General features: G+C 38.1%; 1 protein-coding gene across 1 annotated transcript in view; it reads right to left on the reverse strand.

Annotated features, from left to right (window-relative positions):
• Positions 1-3666: 3666 nt before the first annotated feature.
• Positions 3667-20286, reverse strand: part of LOC127626515 (kinesin-like protein KIF22) — a 29440-nt gene continuing 12820 nt past the window's right edge. The window contains exons 3-13 of the mRNA XM_052102346.1: positions 19903-20030; positions 18863-19017; positions 18324-18533; positions 14752-15145; positions 14370-14490; positions 13802-13922; positions 9622-9805; positions 9125-9210; positions 7368-7589; positions 4135-4194; positions 3667-3883 (exon numbers count right to left, since the gene is read on the reverse strand). Of these exons, the coding sequence (XP_051958306.1) occupies positions 3854-3883; positions 4135-4194; positions 7368-7589; positions 9125-9210; positions 9622-9805; positions 13802-13922; positions 14370-14490; positions 14752-15145; positions 18324-18533; positions 18863-19017; positions 19903-20030 (1711 nt within the window). The 3' untranslated portion in view covers positions 3667-3853. The remainder of the gene's footprint in view (positions 3884-4134; positions 4195-7367; positions 7590-9124; positions 9211-9621; positions 9806-13801; positions 13923-14369; positions 14491-14751; positions 15146-18323; positions 18534-18862; positions 19018-19902; positions 20031-20286) is intronic.

A 20286-nucleotide genomic window follows, 5' to 3' on the forward strand; every position in this document is an offset into this window, starting at 1 on the left:
ATGAAGTCCTTTGAGCGCCTTGTGCTTGCTCACCTCAAAGTCATCACCGACCCCCTCCTGGACCCCCTGCAGTTTGCATACAGAGACAACAGGTCTGTAGACGATGCAGTCAACTTGGCCCTCCACTACATCCTTCAGCACCTGGACTCCGCAGGAACCTACGCCAGGATCCTGTTTGTGGATTTCAGCTCTGCTCCAGGAGAAGCTCTCCCAGCTAAGTGTGCCTGACTCCACCAGCAGGTGGATCACTGACTTCCTGTCTGACAGGAAGCAGCATGTGAAGCTGGGGAAACAAGTTTCCGACTCACAGACCATTAGCACTGGATCCCCCCAGGGCTGCATTATTTCTCCTCTGCTCTTCTCCCTGTACACTAACAGCTGCCCCTCCAGTCACCAGTCCGTCAAGCTTCTGAAGTTCGCGGATGACACCTCCCTCATCGGACTCATCTCTGATGGTGACGAGTCTGCCCACAGGTGGGAGGTTGACCACCTGGTGACCTAGTGCAATCAAAACAACTTTGAGCTCAACGCTCTAAAGACAGTGGAGATGGTTGTGGACTTCAGGAAGAACTCGGCCTCACCTGCACCTGCCCCCATCACCCTCTGTGACTCCACAATCGACACTGTGGAGTCTTTCCACTTCCAGGGAACTATCATCTCCCAGGACCTCAAGTGGGAGCTGAACATCAGCTCTCTCATCAAGAAAGCACAACAGAGAATGTACTTCCTGCGGCAGCTGAAGAAATTCAACCTGCCAAAGACAATGATGGTGCACTTCTACACAGCCATCATCAAGTCCTTCCTCACATCCTCCATTACTATCTGTTATGCTGCTACTACTGCCAAGGACAAGGGCAGACTGCAGCGTGTCATCTGGTCTGCAGCGAAGGTGATTGGCTGCAATCTGCCGCCGCTCCAGGACCTGTACGCCTCCAGGACCCTGATGCGTGCTGGAAAGATTGTGGCTGATCTCTCCCACTCCGGCCACAATCCCTTTGAGACACTCCCCTCTGGCAGAAGGCTGAGGTCCATCAGGACAAAAACCTCACGCCACAAGAACAGTTTCTTCCCATCCGCCACTTGCCTTATCAACAAGGCCCTGTACCCACCCTGACAATCTCCACACACCACCTCTGGCTCTACATGCCACTGTACTAACTCTACTGTACTGCTCTTTTATTTTCATTCTCACTTTTAATATATACTGTGTGGACATATTTATATTGCTTATATTTTTATACTTGTTTCTTATATTTAGAGAATGTGTGACATGCACCTACAACACCAAAACAAATTCCTTGTATGCGTAAAAAACATACTTGGCAATAAAGCTTTTTCTGATGCAAAGCTATTTCAGAATAATATTCACACCCTGTCATCTAAGTGGCTCAGTAGAAAACAAATGATTGCAGTACACATACTGCACTTCACCCTACCTACTGTGAATTCGGAAACAATCGATCGAAAATTCTGCTGCTGAAATCAGTCTGTGCTTACTGAAATTAGAACCACTGCCCCCAGTTGTAAGTGATGTTGAATGTATGAGCACGTGTCAGCGCTAGTTTCTGGGTGAAAAGTTCAGAGTGGCACCAAAAGCTATTTGTATTTTTAGTTAAAATACGGTCAACATTTATGCAGATATTATTAAATCTACCCGGTAACCCACACATAACCAACAGAGGTGTAAAATATTTTATTATAGAATTTATATTATATTGGTGTAAAAAAGCCTGATGTGGGATGGGCCTTGTCAGTAATTCAGCTGAATGGTTTTGATTTTGAGGGTATGCGAACTTTCAGAAAGCGTAAAATTCCTGTGTGATTATGTTGGTTTTAAGTGGCCTTTCTCTGTGGGAAGTGTTGTGGAGGCGCATGTTATTTAGTGTTTTAGGCAAGAAAGGGTCTTTACCCTTCTGGCCTTACCACCTATGTACAATAGTACTAGGTGTGTAAAAAAACAAACAAACAAAAAAAAACATTTTCAACAAAATCAGTTTATCGTTTAGATTAATCACATATTTTCCTTTCAGGGATGAAAACTCAGGAAAAAAGTGAGAAAGTCATTGCAGGTGTTCTAGATATACAGTATATTTTAAGTTCTTGTGTTGTTGCATTTAAAGCTCTTAAAGCATTTAAGCATAAACTAACTCTTTCAAATGATTTTAATATGGAAAAATGTATTAAACAATTTGGGCAAATTAGCTTAAAAAAAGGCAACTTTAGTTGAAAGGTGAGTAGTTAGCATTTTTAAAAAGCAATTGTATTTATTATATGGACCCCATATATTCAAGTATATGCATGATGTGGTCATCTGGTTTATGTAGTCTAAATAATGAGTTTTTTAAAAAGTTAGAAACATTATCAAGAAACAGCCTTTCAATGAAAAAATTAATGCCAATCTATGCATTGGTTTTAATTTATATCATGCTCCTATGCGTTCGGGCGAACTTGCCTCCCACAGTGATGTCAAGTTAGTTAAAAGGATTGTCTCTCAATGTGTAATAAGCAGTGTTGACTGCAGGCACTCAGCTGCTGTAGGCAGTGATGTGCAGACATATGCACAAACCAAGAATTATTTGTTTGCGGTTCAAAATGCAAAAGGACATACTTAATGTGGCCATTTGCAACTTGTCAAGTGCAGTAACAGTGGGAACCATGATCAATCAAAGTGGGTCATGTTTTTGCCCAGTATATAACATAAGCTGGAATATACTGGACCATAATGACAAATAGGATCATTTTTATTTTCTGTAGTAATAATTAACAACGTGAGAGTTCAGTGTACTTTAAAGACACCTTCCATAGTCCAAAAGTCCATTTCAGTCTGATCTTAAAAGGAGCAGTTCACCCAAAAATGCAAACATTGATTTACCCTCATGCCGTTCCTGACTTTCTTGTTTATGTGGAAGACAAAGAGAGACATTTCCCTTGAGCATCTCGGCAGTAGATAGTTGCTCACTTTAAAGTTCAAAATAGGGCCTAAAAGCATCATAACACTAGTCCAAGCATCATATTCCAAGTCTTCTGAAGGCAATCAGAACCAATTTTCCTGTGAAAATGTATATCTTGTGTGTTCATAAGCAAAGCTCTTTCACAGTGGCACGTGTGCTCACTCGAGAACTTTTGTTTTTAGCACTATAGAATGCAAGTTGTCCACTCAAGAGGGTGAGAAAATGGGCAGTGTTCATTCTGGGTGAACTACTATTGCTTGAACAGTTGGAGCGGCACTTGGAGGATTTTGTGAATCTCAGTCTAATCTCTAATGTAAAAACAGATTTCGCAGAGGCTATTATTAAAGGATGTGACCTATAAAAACTACATTGGACACGACAGCATACCTGCATCTGTGGGAGCACTACAGTTGCCAAAAACTGCCCGTGTAATTCTGAAGCAGTAAAACTGGTAAAATAAAATTGTTTGTGTAAATTAAAAACCCTTGATGAACATAATAGATACTACACAATAAGGGGGTTGAATGTGGATGCTGAACCCTGTAGAGAAACGGGGATTGTAAGAACACAAGTGATGTAGTTTAGCAAAGAAAAAAGTGGCTTATAAAATTACATGTGCAATGTATGCATATTTAATAAGTTGAAATAAATGGAGCCTTAGTTATGTGATGGAATTTATTTGTTTAAAAAAAAAAAAAAAAAAAAAAGGTTAAAATTAAATACTAAAAAGGGAAATTTTGCAAGTATGCAGGAAATATAAGAACAGCATAGTATACACAGTATCTCAGAGAGACAGAAAAAAAATAACTGTACAAAAATGTTACACACATTAAAAAGTAATACATTTAAAAAGCATTAGTGTACAAGGTCTTCTCTTCTGATCCGGCCCCTACACACACACCTCACTTTCCCATACTGCTGAGGATATTGGCCTAGGGAAAAAGAGACTGTATGACTAAAATATAGTAAAATGTAATATTCCTCCATTACATCCTTTTGTGCCTCTCTCAACACATTAAGATCTATACCAGACAGCAGTGAGCAAGAGTTGAATGAGGTAAAAGGTACAAGAACTCCCTTTTTCACCCTTACAGAGGCGTTCTACAGACTTTGGGTTAAAAATAAATTGGATATCGTTAAGCTTACAAAAATGTTTTCAAGCTTATAGATGGAAACCACATACCTTAATGAAGGAAGAGAAACGTTTAGCTGTAATGCCTTCAATTTTCTTCAGGTCCTCCACCTATATGAATGAATGAAACTTTATTTCGAACATGTAAAAATAGTTCAATAATACAAATAATAATACAAAAATTATAATACAATAAACAAGAAACAAAACAATATTAACATATACATGTCCGAAAAGGAGTAGGAAGAAGCATAAGCTTATTTAATCCTACCCCTTCTCCACCTCTAGTTAATAATCATTAAATTGGCTTCATAATTATATCATCTTAAACCGATCTTAATATATCATTTACAATTTATTTATTTATTCTTTTTTTTAATGTCTTTCTCCTTTTCTTTTTCTCTTTTTTTGTCTTCTTTCTCATTTCCTTTCTTTTCCCTTTCCTCTTCAGAACATTAGTAAAAAATATCATAACTTATCCTTATTGAGAGAGAGAGAGAGAAAAAAAAAAACACATCACACAATACAATTATAAAATGAGAAAGAAAAAAAAGAAAAAAGAAAAACCCAAAATGTAATACTAACAATAATATAAATATTAATGAAATGGCAAAAAACAGACTGTATGGTAATTCAAATCAACCTCTTGAAGAGGAAATGAGACATTTGTCCCAAGTCCACCTTAATTCATATACTTTTCTAATATAGACATTTTAAACCTTCTTTTAAATTGCACAATATGATTGCTTTCCTTAATTATTACAGGTAAATTATTCCACAACCTCACCCCATTGACGGATATGCACATGCTTTTGAGTGTGGTGCGTGCCATTGCTTGAGAGATTTCCTCTCCTTCTTAAATTGTGTCTGCTATCTCTTTCCTTAAACCATCTTTGAATATTACTAGGAAGTACTTTGTTTTTAGCTTTGTACATAATTTGTGTGGTCTTAAAATCCACTATGTCTTTAAATTTTAATGTTTGCAATGTTAAAAATAAATCATTTGTATGTACATAACCAACATTGCAGACTATTCTAATTGCCTTTTTCTGCATTGTGCATATCGTCTTAAGGGTGGTTTTATAGGCATTGCCCCACACTTCTGTACAGTAGTGCAAATAAGGAAGAAAAAGCGCGCAGTATAAAATATACATTGTATCTCGGTTCAATATGTGTCTCACTTTACAAAATATACCATTAATCTTTGCCAATTTAGAACTAATATAGTTGACTTGTGGTTTCCAGCTTAGTTTATGATCAATTAATACTCCTAAAAAGGAGTTTTCATAAACTCTTTCTAATCTGGAATTATCACTATATATAGACAAGAACATGACTGTCAGGATTTAATTTAAGTATTAACATCTATGAAGGTGCCTCTGGCCATGTCGCATCTCAAAAAACATTGTTCCATTCCATTACTTGCTCCATCTAAGTATATACTAGGGTTGCAGTGGTATACCAGTTTCACGGTATACAACGGTTTGAAAATTCACGGTTATCATACCATGTACATTTGCTTATCTACGGTATTGACAAAAAAATGCAACCGGACAGAGAATCTCCCATGCGCACATCTCCTTTCCTCCATGTCTGCCTTTCAGACTCGTTAACTTGCGTCACACACACACACACAAATGCAGCGGAGAATATGTCAGAGAGAAGCGAGGTGAGGGGGTCTGACATGAGTGTGTGTGTGTGTGTGTATGAGTTAAAGCAGTGTTTCTCAACTGGTTTATTCGGACTGGGTCGGGGACAGCAGAGAAATAACAATGCCATGGTTCTCCCATTGAAGATATTTCAGCGATCGCTCAAGTAATGGCCTATTTAGGACTTCCGAGGCAGATTTAAAGATAATCTCGCACACAGCTAAAGCAGACATTGGCATTTTACAGCCCGCGGGCTGGATCAGGCCCTCCACATGGTTAAATGTGGCCCGTGGCTCATTTATCCTAAAAGCGTTTATTTTTCATTGGATATTTCAGTTAACTTGCATTGGGACATAACACGTCTCCACAAGCGTTTACCATGCTCGTGGTTGCCAGATAAGAGAGGCAACACACCCAGTTTGAGATTTATACTTGTGCAAATTGGAAAACTTCCACCTAATGATATACTTTTGTGCAATCTGGCAACCATGTACGCGAGTGCGCCATTTCTATCTGGCTTTCCCCTTTGAACAAACTTGGCGATCTGTAGTTCCATATTCTGCTCAAGGAAAAGTGTTATACGGCTACTCTGTGTCCAATCTTGAGGCTGCTTGTGATGTTTGGTGCTACTAATTTTGCAGGTAAACCTTCTCAGTGATTAAATTAAATATAAAAGTAGATCTCCGCATCATTGACATGCGAACAAAAGCAAGCCAGAGACAAATATGTATATGCATTTATTATTTGTGCAATTTAGAAATGTTGATGTACATTCACGCCTGTATGTTAAGCTAACTCTTGCAGTAATCATTTATCACGGTCATGCAGTCTGTGTTATTCAGTTGTGTGATGAAAGTCAAACGTTGACATCAACAACAAAAATAATGTCACTTGATGCATGTCCTTGTACTGGAAAACCATGAACAAAACTATACAACATAAAAGGAAATGCAACCCAAGATACATTAAATACAGGTTATGTTTAATCTATGGCAGGTCGACACTTGATGTCCAATGTAAAATCTGCATCCTGAAGCAAAACCAGTTGAGAACCTCTGAGTTAAAGGTGCAGACAGGAGCAGTTTGGCCTCACTGTCGTGCACCTACAGTATATGTTAACTGTTAATAATCACAGGACATTACTTCAAAAGCTTACACAGCTGATGTTATTTTTCATTTATTAGTTCATTTAACATGTAAACTAACATGCTTTAGTTATATAACTTGTTATAGTTACATTATATTTTTTATCATGTTTATAATTCAATCTATTATTATAATTCTGTTAGCTTTCTTATTTTTTCTATTTATTTTATTTTCAAAAGGGAGACTTTTTTTTACACATACTTCAATAAAATAAATGGTTTCAATTATAATAAAGTATTTGCTCAAAAATAAATAAAATAACCTTTGTTTTCACTGATAATAGTAATTGTGTAATACCGTATACAGTGATATTTTCTGAGACCGTTATCATACCGTGAAAATCTCATACAGTTGCAACCCTAGTATATACACACTTTAGCAGCAAGACCATTATGCTACTCCTGTGATTTTCTACTCTTCTTTAAACCCATTTCAATCCCCAACTCTAGTCAGCACCACTGCAGGTGGTGTGATCTCGGAGGACTATACCTCTGAGAAGTACCCATTTATTTCTCTCCAGCCCATGATCATCTTGGCCTTCTTGTCTCCTATAAGCTGCAGGCTCTTGAGCTCTTTCAGGGAGCCAGAGTTCAGTGTTTGCAGGATTTTCTTCCTGGAACACTCCAGTAACTCTGTATCTAGACGGGACTCCCAGTTCACATCTGTAGAAGAGGGAGGGTCCACACCTCCATTCTCCTTACCCTCACAAATCTAAATCAGAACAATGAGTAAAATCATCATAAGGTTAAATCACATTAAACATGGTTTATCCCCTTGACATCAGAAATGAGTAAGTAACTAGGCTGATCTAAATGTAAGGGCTTAAATATCACGTTACCACTTATGTTCACATCTTATGCCAATACATTTAAAACTTTGTAAACACACCTTTATTAGGAGCACTATAGTGATACTGTGAAGGGCCTCCCTTTGCTCTCAAAACAGCCTCAATTCCTTGTGGCATGGATTCCACAAGAATTTGGAAACATTCAAATTAAAATTGAAAGAATTCAGAATGTTCATATAATTGTGGGGGGGCTTGGTAGCTCAGTGTGCATTGACGCCGACTACCACGCCTGGAGTTGCGAGTTCGAATCCAGGGTGTGCTGAGAAACACCCGCCAGGTCTCCTGAGCAACCAAATTGGCCTGGTTGCTAGGGAGGGTAGAGTCACATGGGGTAACCTTTTTGTGGTTGCAATTAGTTGTTCTTGCTCTCAATGGGATGCGTGGTAAATTGTGAATGGATCGGAGAATAGCATGAGCCTCTACGTGCTGCGAGTCTCCACGGTGTCATGCACAGCGAGCCACGTGATAAGATGCGCGGATTGAATGTCTAAGTGGAGGCAACTGATATTTGTCCTCCACCACCCGGATTGAGGTGAGTAAGCAAGGACCTACTAAGTAGTGGGAATTGGGCATTCCAAATTGGGAAAAAAGGATATAAAAAAAATACAATAAAATAAGTTCACTTGATTGCATCACATAATTTCTGCAGATTTGAGAGCATTCAAGCTGGGAATCTCCCGTTCTACCACATCCCAAAATGTTCGATTGAATTCAGATATGGTGACGGGGAAGGCCACTGAATGACAGTGAACTCATAGTCTTGCTCATGAAACCAGATTGAGATTACTTTTGCTTCGTGGCATGGTGCATTATCATGCTGGAAGTAGCCATTTGAAGATGGGTAAATTTTGGCCATGAAGGGATTGATTGTGTGCCAAGAAAACATTCCCCACACCATTACACCACCACAGCCTGGACTGTTGACACAAGGCAGGTTGGGCCCATGGATTAGTGCTGTTGATGCAAATTCTGCCCCTACCATCTGTTTGCCTCGGCAGAAATCGAGATTCATCAGACCAGACTTTTTTCCAGAGATCTTTATGTAACGCTAACTATTTATATATAAAAAGGTTATTATCTCATCCTATATCTCATTTGAATATATATCTATACATCTTTAAAAGTCGATATACTGCCTGCCCACCCACACCCACTGGTTAATTCAATTCTAAAAAAAAAAAAATATTAATATACAGATTTTAAAAAGGAAAATCCAAATTTAAGATTTAAATGGTAGTTAAAATAAACACACACATGGTATTTAAGAGTCCTCCACACGGGTTGTCATATCACCACTCATATCACAATTAAGTCAATCGACTGATTGATAGTTTAAAAGCATTCATCTATGAAAATGTTATAAATTGCAACATGCGAGCATGAGAATATGAACACTGACCTCAGACTTGATGCGTTTCATCTTTTCCCTAGATTGTGAGGGTTTACACACAACTACAGACTGCAGTAAAGGCTGCACCTGAGAGACTGACACGTGTGTAGTAGAGACGACAAAGGGAGAGAAAATAATGTTAAAACCCAATTTTAAACCATTATTTTGTTCTGTTTTAAGTTCCCACTAAAAACATGTTCCCACACAGAAAACAAACTGCAGTGGACCAGTATCAGTTCACAAGGCCAAGCGCAAGAGTGACCACAATTAAACTCCTCTGGAACAACAATGTGCAGCATGGCAGCTGACCGTAGCAGGTTATGAGAGAGAGCAGAAAAGTATTATGTGGAGGAGAGGCATAGAAACATGACAGCAGCCTCTCCTCAAATGCAGGGAAAAAAAGCCCTTAATGAGCCTCTGAAGGTTTGAGGTATACTACATTTCGAAATCAACAAAACACTAATGTTTTTTGTAAACACACAAGGATAAAATGTATCATGTCTTACTCTGTAGTGGTGTGACGACAGCCTGCTGTTTGCGTGGTTTGGCTGCTGTAGATTGTTTTCGTTGTAGTGGGAGGAGATCTGTCTTAAATAAAAGACCATCTTTGGACTGTTTCTCGATCATTACATTCTGATTATTAAGCATCTTCGCCTTGTCCTCCAACTCCTTCTGTTTCTCTTTCAACATCTACAGAGAGAAAAGCACAAAACAATTTAGAAAACATCCACTTCAAAACTTTGTTTCATGTGGACTGCAATACAGTTCGCAACTGGTTTAAGAAATCTAGCCTAATTTGACAGATTAGCAGGCAAGCAAGAATGCTTGGATGCCTTCCACAGAAATTGCTTTCACTGGCCAGGGAATTTCTTTGACTTTGTGAATTTATGATTACTGATAGACTGCAATTTCTAGTCAGTTACACAATTGAACGCATTTGTGGCACAATGTTGATTACCCCCAAAACACTTGTCAATATAAAAAACAATTATTGGATCAGATATGTACTGGGACTAAACAAATTTGCCCAAAAGAGGGCAATTGTGATGCCAAATGGAAATATTAGCTAGTAATTCTGCTTTGCTGAAAATAGGGAATTATGTTGGACACATATGGTGCTTACACACTGTCATTGATTACATGTATTTAAAATTTAAATGTAATCGGAGACAACATTATTTTAGATTCTATTTAAATATTATTTTCAAAAATACATATTTTTTGGGAGGTGCATGCTTATCCTTTTAAATAATAATTTACTGATGAAATCAAATACGACATGACATTCAGATTATATTTCCCCACAGCATTATTATACATAATACTCATCATTACATTTAAGCAATATCACACAAGAGCAAGAGTGCGATATGGCCCTACATCAGCACTGCTGTGATTCGGTTTTAGGTAATCACAGCAGTGCTGATTTAGTGCCATATAGCAGGATTGCGAGTGTGATATTGCTGATTAATGAACAAGCACATTTTTAAAAAATTTAGGAAAAACTAAGTCATAAAAACGCATTTGTGCATGGAACTACATTCTTACGCGACAAATCAGAATCTGCCGTTGCTGGTTCAAAACAAATGATGCGTCCAATCGGTGTCATTTCTACCAAGCTATTGGATAAACAAGGATAGATGGGTGTGTGTGTGTGTGAGAGAGAGAGAGAGAGAGAGACGGAGCGTGTGTGATCACCTGTTGCCACACCAAAGCAGAGATGCTGTCAGCTTTCTCAGTGGTAAAATAGCTGTCCAAGCGAGGGTATTCCTCTCTATTTCACGGTAGCTGGTGCGCAAGAGTCATTCCCTATTGAAACGGTTCCCAATGTGGAAACTCCGATAGGAGGTAAGCACCTTGAGTTTTGTAATCAGTCTGTTGTGTTTCTCAGCTGTGATGAGCCTTAATGCTGAAGTTGTTCGTTTAAAGCCATTTCCTAGCTTTAGTAATGTATTCGTAATATGAGCGATCACAGAGCGTTGTTCTATGTCACCAACTGGCTCATATTACACAAAAATATGACATATGTAATATAAAAAGAAAACTGATGTAGGCTGTGTGTATCTTTTTAAATTAGCTTTTAACAGATCTGCACTGCTTTTACACTTTAGTTTAGAACAGCACGAACACAAGCGGAGTGATACACACACACAGTGAAGTGTCCGAGTGCTGGTGTCAGACCATCAGTGCTCATGGAACGCTCTCATCCAATCAGATTCAATGACCGGAACTAACTGTTGTATAGTAATGTGGCATGATCATAAAACCTCTGTAAACTTGTATTTTATCTTGCACCGTCAGAGCAGATCTCTCTCGCACTTCAAACAGGCATTCCTTTTCCTCGCACTGAAAAGCGCATCTTTCTCTTTTGCTTCTAGTTTCAGTTTCCACAGTTGCAGCCGATCTCATCATACAACAACGTGGCTGGTAGTGTGCAATCGTATGTTAGAGCGAATTGTGTGCAATTAAGGGATTTTCATTTGTATGTCCACGTTATGCAAGTTGTGCATATTGGATAGAACAGACGCTTAAAAAAAACCTGTCCCATCTCCACGATGTAATCACAATTTTGAACCGCAATGTATCGTGCCACAATAAACCATTACACCCCTAATAAATACAGTGAAAAAGATAGTTCTGTTAGTTCATGATACCTAAAGCATTAATGTTAACAAATAGAAATCTACTGTATAAAGTTTGCCAATAATTCTTGACCAACACACAGCTATTGTTGATCAGCACAAAACCACCCAGAGTGCAGAAGTTATAAAATATATAGTCAGCATGTGGGAAAGGATAATTGACAAGCTTTGCAATTTCAATTGTAATTTGATAAACATTAGATCATCTCATTTTAATGCGCTGCTCAGTATTTTTCACACAGCCACTAGAGGGCGCTGATGTCTCCTGCAATGCTGACTGAAGCAGTCAATGCAGACAATAGGCTTGTTTGAGATACCAAATGCCTCACTTGAAAGTAGACCAGATTAGATGGCTGCAGTCAGGGGAGGAATGAAATACAGGTTGTCAAATCATACAGTTCTCACTTTTCATAGTGGGTCAGACACCCATGAGATCAAAGGCAGATATTGCATAATTCACAAAACAAAAAAAAAACATCACGATTGTTTAAGCCAATGAGCAAAGCAGTCACCAGTGTCGTGTCCAAACGTGCCCGACTCAAAAGACTACGGACACCTCACGGGAGATTTTTTTTGACATACGTCATCATAGTAAGTCGGACAGATTTCTAACTGGCATGCACCTGCCAGTGATCACTGGTGATCGGTTCTGCGCAGTACTTGCACATCTCAAATGAGCCTAATGTTTTAAACGCGATATAGTTATCATGCATGGGCATATCGCGATTTCATTCTTAATTCAATCCATAATGGTACATTAACGGATATCATAACAAATGTCTGAGAAGCCAACATTTGCAGGTTTTAAAGAGTTTTGGATGGTTTTCCCTCAACATTCACATTATGTGAAAATGACAATGAATAAAAAAAAAATATTACATTGTCTTAGGAGTGCCAACCCTTCATCATGTGGCTAGTATTATTTCTGGATTGTAAAAAATTTTGTGAATGGAAATGCACAAAGTCGTCTCCCAAAAGCATGTCCATTTTTATTACATCCATAACCCGATTTCATAATTTCATAATCTAAACAAAACTAGTCAAGTCTGAGAAATACATTCTACCATTATAATTACGATCGGGAGCCTGCAAAGACGTGAATTATACATCATCAATAGCAGTTCACATATGCGTTTTGATACGATTGCATTCTAATCAGCGAACCGTTCTGGAGTTCACATGAACCGTACCCCAGACCACCTTTTCAAGTGGACTCGGGTGCGGTTTGTGGTTGTGCACCAGCGTTTAGAAAACATCTTCAAAATGAACCAAACTTTGATGTCATTCAAAAATTTGTTAAGAGTTATTCAATCCAATCCAGAGTCCCACAGTCTATTTTTAAAATAAAAATTATTTACCCACCTTTATGCCATCTCAGATGTTTGACTAAAAAAAAACACAAAGGCAGCATAAAAGTAATCCATAAGATTCCATTGGTTAAATCTATATCTTCTGAAATGATATGATAGATGTGGATGAGAAAGAGATCAATATTCAAGTCCTTTTTTTATTTTAATACTCCTCCCTGCCCAGTAGCTGGCTATATGCATGAAAAATAGCCCCCAAAAAAAAATCGAATGTTAAAGTGGAGATTAAATTTAAAGACTGCTCTTTTTCCTCACCCACATTTATCATATTACTTCTGAAGATATGCCTTTAACCACTGGAGTCGTATGGATTACTTTTATACTGCTTTTATGTGCTCAAAATTTTGGTACCCATTCACTTGCAGTGTGAGGACCTACAGAGTTAAAATATTCTTCTAAAAATCTTTGTTTCTGAGCCGCAGCTGGGATGGCATGAGCGTGAGAAATTATGAAAATTTTTGGGTGAACCTTTTCTTCAAAATAATTATCATTTTTGACCCATTGTGTTCAGAATTTTCAGTTTAAGCCAAGAATCTTCATTTTAGTGCATCACTAAATAAAACAACACAATGTGAAAAGAGCCCTATGAGGGCAGGGGGTGGAATGGAACTTGTATTCAGACCAAGCAAATGTGAAAACCAAGTGTAACCACATTGAGTTATATTGCCAGTGCATACCTGAATCTCTTTGCGGGACTGGGCCACAGTTTTGAGCAGGTTGAGTCTCTCTCTCTCTCCTGAACCCATCATAATCTTCTCCAGGGCAATCAGTCGGTCCAGAACTGATGAATCTGGTGAACTGAGAGATATATGAACTATCACAGAAATATCTGTCACGATCGGATTCAAGCACATCATTTTGATCACAGATCTAGTGTTTGTAAATTTGGTTAATTCCAGTGAGTCCATTCAAACAGTTGATTTTAATAAATTGATTAAATAGATTAAATTAATTTGAGACATTACTCAATGTTCGTGGAAGTCCCTGTGTGGCATCTATTTTAAGTATTAATATGCAAACATGTTAGTAAATACATAAAACATGAATAAAAATGTATATAAAAGGCAATATGTCCTCCCTATTAATGTCCCACAAGGCACTCTTACCCAGTGGTTTTTCGCTATAGGGAGAAACTTCCTTTGAGCACCAGCTACCAAATCATGGTCTACTGCACAAGACCAAGACCTGTTAAAGTGCTCACGATGGCATAATCTAGTTTACCCGCTGCAAGATGAGCTCCTTTACCTGTGTGGTTGTGTGGGTGGTGATGGGGGGTGCTCAGCTTTCTTCCCCTCCTTTGACTTCTTGTTCTGGGGCTCACAAGTACCTCTGGCCTCCTGCTCCTCTCTGGCTCTCTTGCCAGGAGCTAAGAGAGGAAAGACAGCCATTATAAACAAGAAAATGAAATTTCATCAAGTGTGAATGGGATTTTTGATCATCAGCTATGGAAGACCACTGGTCTGATTGGTTAGAAAAGATATACCAACTTAAGTCAGAACAGACTGAATGTCTGTATTGAGTTTGGTGGATGCTTAGTGTAGCCAACAAATACAATCATCCAAATAAAAACATCCCAAATGTTGCACAACTAGGCTTTTAGAATAATTATTCAAGCAGTATTCCTCACCAATAACAGGGGCCACCACAGTTTCCCTGACAAATGGACGATTCACAATCTGTTTTGACTTGGCAGCAAAGTTGAGGGCGGAGAAAGTGTCAAAGTAGTATCTGTACTCCGGCGCTATGTTCGTGATCATGACCGAATGTGCTGAACCTCCCAGAGAGTCCTGCAGCAGACGGGTGAGTTTACTGTCTCTGTAGGGCACACGGCTCCCGGCCCCTGCGTTCAAAGCATCCACCACTTTACTGAGGGTGAAGAGGGACAGATTGATGGCTCCACTCTCTTTCAGACGAATGCCCTGGTTCCCTGTACGTCGATTGTCCTCTGAACCAGCGAGGTCAACCAGATACAGCTTTCCTGTTTGTTGTCTGTGTGGTGGCCCGAGTTGAGATTTCACTACCTAAGGGCAAAAATGGCCATTTTATGGGTTTAAATTGAGATTGGAATAGATAGTTCATATACAATTGAAAACGGATTTAATCTCCCTCATGTTGTTCCAAACCTTTAAGACCTTTTCTGAGTATGAACAATCTACTTTGATTAATTTTTTGTGTATCTTACACAAAACTAGCATTGGACTTCAGAACACTTGGAATGACATACAAGTTGTGTGCACTACTTCTGCATCCTTTTTAAGCTTTAAAGCTCCAGTTACCATCATCCATTGCAAATGCATGGAAAAGAGTGTCTAGTACATTCTAAATTTAACCTTTTGTTCCATGGAAGAAAGTCAGTAATGTGTTTAGAACAACAAGAATCTTCATCTTTCTGGGTAAATTATTCCTTTAAATGGCTTTATAATTCTATTGTGGTTACATTGGCCCCCGGTTACAAATGGTATTAAGATGCATTTTTGGTCATCTGATCAAAAGTGGTCAGCGCTAAATACAGGTGGAAAAGGGGTTGTGATTGGATTACTGAGACCACATACAGAGTAAGTCAAAAACAAATGTGAAATAGCATTTGATGTGTGACCGCTAATCCATCCCGAATGCATTCCCAGAGAGCAGTGAAGCACCACCCCTCACCAATGAATCACTGCACTATAAACAAGTTTAAAATAGGGATGCACAGATATTAATTTTTAATTAAAATATTTATATTAGGGCTGTCAAACGAGTAAAATGTCATTGAATTAATTACACGGTGTCCTGATTAATAAATCGCATATACAAATATTTGCTGAGAAAGCCCCTCATATAAAAATAATTCAATATACAATTATGAAATACTGATACATAGTTATCTTTATAAAAAAATATTCAGATACTTAAAATGCATTACATTCTTGTGACAGAAGAGTTAATCATTAATAAGACAAACCAAAAAGCAGCTTTAGAATACAATGTATGGTTTACTACCATATAATTGCACATATGACAATCATTGGCATACAGTTCACAGCAATCCATTTCACAAGTGAATTTGTCAATCAGTTTGAGATTTATTATGAGGGCTTGTTTAAGGACCCGTCAATTTACACCTGGGTCAGATATGCTTGTGTAGCATCTCGGGTGCGTTGCGTCAAACAAAACTTTTAGGTCACTGTGTCTAGTTAAATATAGTTTAATACTTCGAACACATTGAGATCCCTTAGTTCGGATTTGCGCTCCCATCAAGTATTTTGAACGCAAGTTTGTGTTGTGCTGCTGCTTTTCTTTACTGTATAAACTGTGCATTGCCACACAGCTGAAGTTTCACTTACTGCCCTTTGGAGTAAACAGGTAGTACTACAAGCTTGCATTTCTCAGGAATCTTCCATATTAAGGTCTGGGAGCATATATATATATATATATATATATATATATATATATATATATATATATGAGTTTTGCTCAGAAATTATATTTAAAAATGTTTCAAAGGAGGTACAAAAGATATTGTTCTTTAAAATCATTCCATTAAACATGGATTGGATCTGTTAAACTCATGGCAGGCCAAAATTGTAAAGAGCCACAATCTCTCTGCTAATTTAGAGTCTGGGGACAGAGCTTCATATTATCTCAAGAGATTATGGGAGAAAGATTTAAATTTGTATTGGAGGAGGGAGTGTGGCGTAGGTTTCTAAAAAGCAATAAGTCTACATCTATAGGTGCAAGGGTCCATCTAATGCAATACAAAAAAAAATTCATTGATTCTACTGGACCCACTCTAGATTGTATAGTCTTGGTCTTAAAAGACAAGCCCACCTGCTGGTGGTGCCAATCAGAAGACGGAGACACAACACGTTTTTTAGGGATGTGTAAAGATAAATAATTGACTCCGTTTGTATGTTTGGAATCAATAAAATTGTTAATAAAATAAAAAAAGCCACAATGAGAGATAAAAAGATTAAAAAAATCATAGCTTGATGATTGATGTGGAAAAAAAAAAAAAGGTTATTTTGTACTTAATGAGTATGATGCGCAAATCCATGGAAATGTTAACCACAACATGGAAAAATAAAAGCTATCAAAAAAGGAACAAAATACCCCTTAAGGTTCGTTCATGATGTAATGGATAATGCCGTTGAGACTGATATAGGGTGCCTCTTGCTTAAACAATGCTGAGTAAAGAGCTGATTGAAGTCCATTTTTAAATGCAGCCTTTCAAGGTTGTCACACAAGACCATATTGCGATTTCAATCTTACTCAATCGTGCAGCCTTATTTGATACCACACCAATTTCTCAGAAGTCAAAGATTGCTGGTTTAAAAAGCATTTTAGATGGTTTTACCTCATGTACAGGTAAGTGCTGCTTTCGCAACGGTCACGTCTGTAACAATGTTTTTCTCAATCGGAGAAGGAATACAAATTAAATATTACATGTTCTTAGGAGTGTTGATGTCAACATGGAGGGACACAGATGACAAGCACACACATCCGAAGCTCAGGTTAACTGAGAATTCTGCTCGAAATGTTGCATTTATGCTTAGAGCAAATTTCAGCTGGATCTAGGAGAAAGTGCACCTGTAGTGAAAGTCGCCATGAAATCAGAGATCTTTCTCTTAAAATCCGAACACAAGTGCTCACAGGAGACGAATTTGAGATGCATGTTCATGCCAGGTGGAAACAGGAGTTTCTCGGCTGACCATGTAATCGGATCACTGAAAACGCATCTAACGCACCAGGTGGAAACGGTGCCTTTGAGTGTTCACTCCCAAATATAACCAGCAGACAAAATCAAGTCAGTGGCTTTGTTTTAGGGAGAGATTTCATTTCAGCACTAGCTACCAAATCATGGTTCACCAAACAGAGACCATGACCTGTTAAAGTGCTAATGAAGAACTTAAAGGATAGATCACCAAAATAATAATAATAATAATTTATTCACCCTCATGTTGTTCAAAAACCATTTGACTTAATTTTCTTCTGTTGAGCCCAGAGAGATTTTAGGCAGAATGTGACACTCAATCACCATTCAAAACAATTTAAATGAATGGTGACTGAGACAACTCCTTTTGTGTTCCATGGAAAAAAAGTAATGGGTTTGGAACAACATGAACATTAGTAAACGATGACTTAGTGAATTATTTTTGGGCGAACTATTTATTTAAGAACATGTATAAGGATGAAGTATAAACAACTGCAAGTTCAGACCTTCAGGAGGAGGATAGCATGACTGCGGCTGGAACGCTTGTTTAGTTTAGTAGAGGCCGTGGTGCGGTTCAGACTCGCAGGGATGAAATGAGTGTCAAAGTCAGTGAAGGAGGAGAGGGCTGTGTGTGTTAGCCCAGGAATCAGGATGTTCCTGTCCTTGTCTTCACGGATAGGCAAGTCTTGGGAACCTGGGGACAGCAGGTCCAGCACCTACAAACACAAAGTGCATTAGGGTTCTGGAGTGATTTTCACATCAATTACATATCAATTAAGATTAGTGACAGACTGCAATCGGCCAGTTTAATCAATCTGTTAATATCTGACACCATTCCATTGTTAGCACAATTTATAATTATAAATTTTATTTTTTAAAAACAAGAGTCAAAATAATTTGTGGTAATCAACATTATGCCACAAATGCTGTCGATTAAGCTTAACTTGTATCGAACCAGGAATATTGCTTTATTCCAAAGGTAAAACCTTGAATTATGAGGAAAACACACTGATCAATCATAATTAATGACATGCCTCATGAGTACCTTTTCATTGTAGATTTCCAAGTAGGACATCCCAACAGAGTATTCCCATCCATCCTGCTCCTTTTCCTGTGCTCCGACCAGATAGAAGACCTCTCTGACTGCTCTGGGAATAATCCCTGGCTGCTCTTGACTGCCGAGCATAGTGTGGGTCTTTCCTGTAGGGAGGCATTATTTATTTATTTATAAAAAATACACACACATACATATATACACAGTTCTACAGATAAACACCAAGTCAATGGTAACTCTGAGAACCACTCTGTATAATTGTGATGAGAAGAATATCACTCTGTATAATTGTGATGAGAAGAATATAATCTCGGAATGCTATTCTGAGATGCAGGTTGGCGCAGTTTTGGCGGCACAAGGGAGACCTAGGCAATATTTGGCAGGTGGTTTTAATGTTGTGGCATGTATGTGTGTGTATATATATATATATATATATATATATATATATATATATATATATATATATATATGTGTATATATGTGTGTGTAATACACACACACACACACACACGCACAAAAACACACATAGCTCTCGCTACACAATACCTTGTTAGTCAAAAAAAGTTTCAAGCATACATTTCAAATAATACACATTTGCATGTAACAGTGGTATAAGAATAACTCACTCTTGACTGTTCGGTTATTGAAAACGAATACACACCTGAGGTGTAAGGTTTATTAACATCTCAGGGTGTGCATTTTTACCTCATTTCACCGTTCTCTTGGATACTCGATTTTGTTAAAATTGCAAAATAAATGCCTTCAGGGTAATAGGAGACCCGTCCGCTTCGCATCGAGGTACCGATCACCCTGTCAGGGTTTAATCTGCTAAAATATATGGTTGACTGTACATTATCCCTTTCATAATTAAATCAAAAAGGTACTCAAACATCAATTAAAAGTAAAGCTAAATAAAAAAATAAATCAAGCTCACTCCAAAAGCAAATTTCAAGTTACTCAAAATGGTAGATACCTAATTGAATGAAAATCTATAGGGCAGAACAACTGAAAAAGTGTGTGTATACACATACCTGCTCCAGTGGGTCCATAAGCAAAGACGCTGGCATTCTGTCCATTGAGGATGTGGGGGAGAATGGGTTTAACTGACGTCAAAAATACTTCCTGCTGCGTGGTCTGTTCACCATGAAACACATCAAACCTACAATCCAAAAAACAATTCTCATCCCAGCTCTGCACACTGAATAAACCACTGTAATATCCCAATGAGCAGAACGAAACCCAAAATAACACAGTTTGAGTTCCAAGTTTAGGTTAATGATCAGTAAGGATAGGATAATCTAAAAAATTTGGCCAATATAAATTTGCATACAGGGCTCCAGACTGCGACCAAAATTTTAGTGTGTGCGACTGAATTTTAAGTTAAACGTGGAAGTTGCGCATTAATGAATCCGGAA

Source organism: Xyrauchen texanus, chromosome 33 (assembly GCF_025860055.1).
Source record: "Xyrauchen texanus isolate HMW12.3.18 chromosome 33, RBS_HiC_50CHRs, whole genome shotgun sequence".
NCBI lineage: Eukaryota > Metazoa > Chordata > Actinopteri > Cypriniformes > Catostomidae > Xyrauchen > Xyrauchen texanus.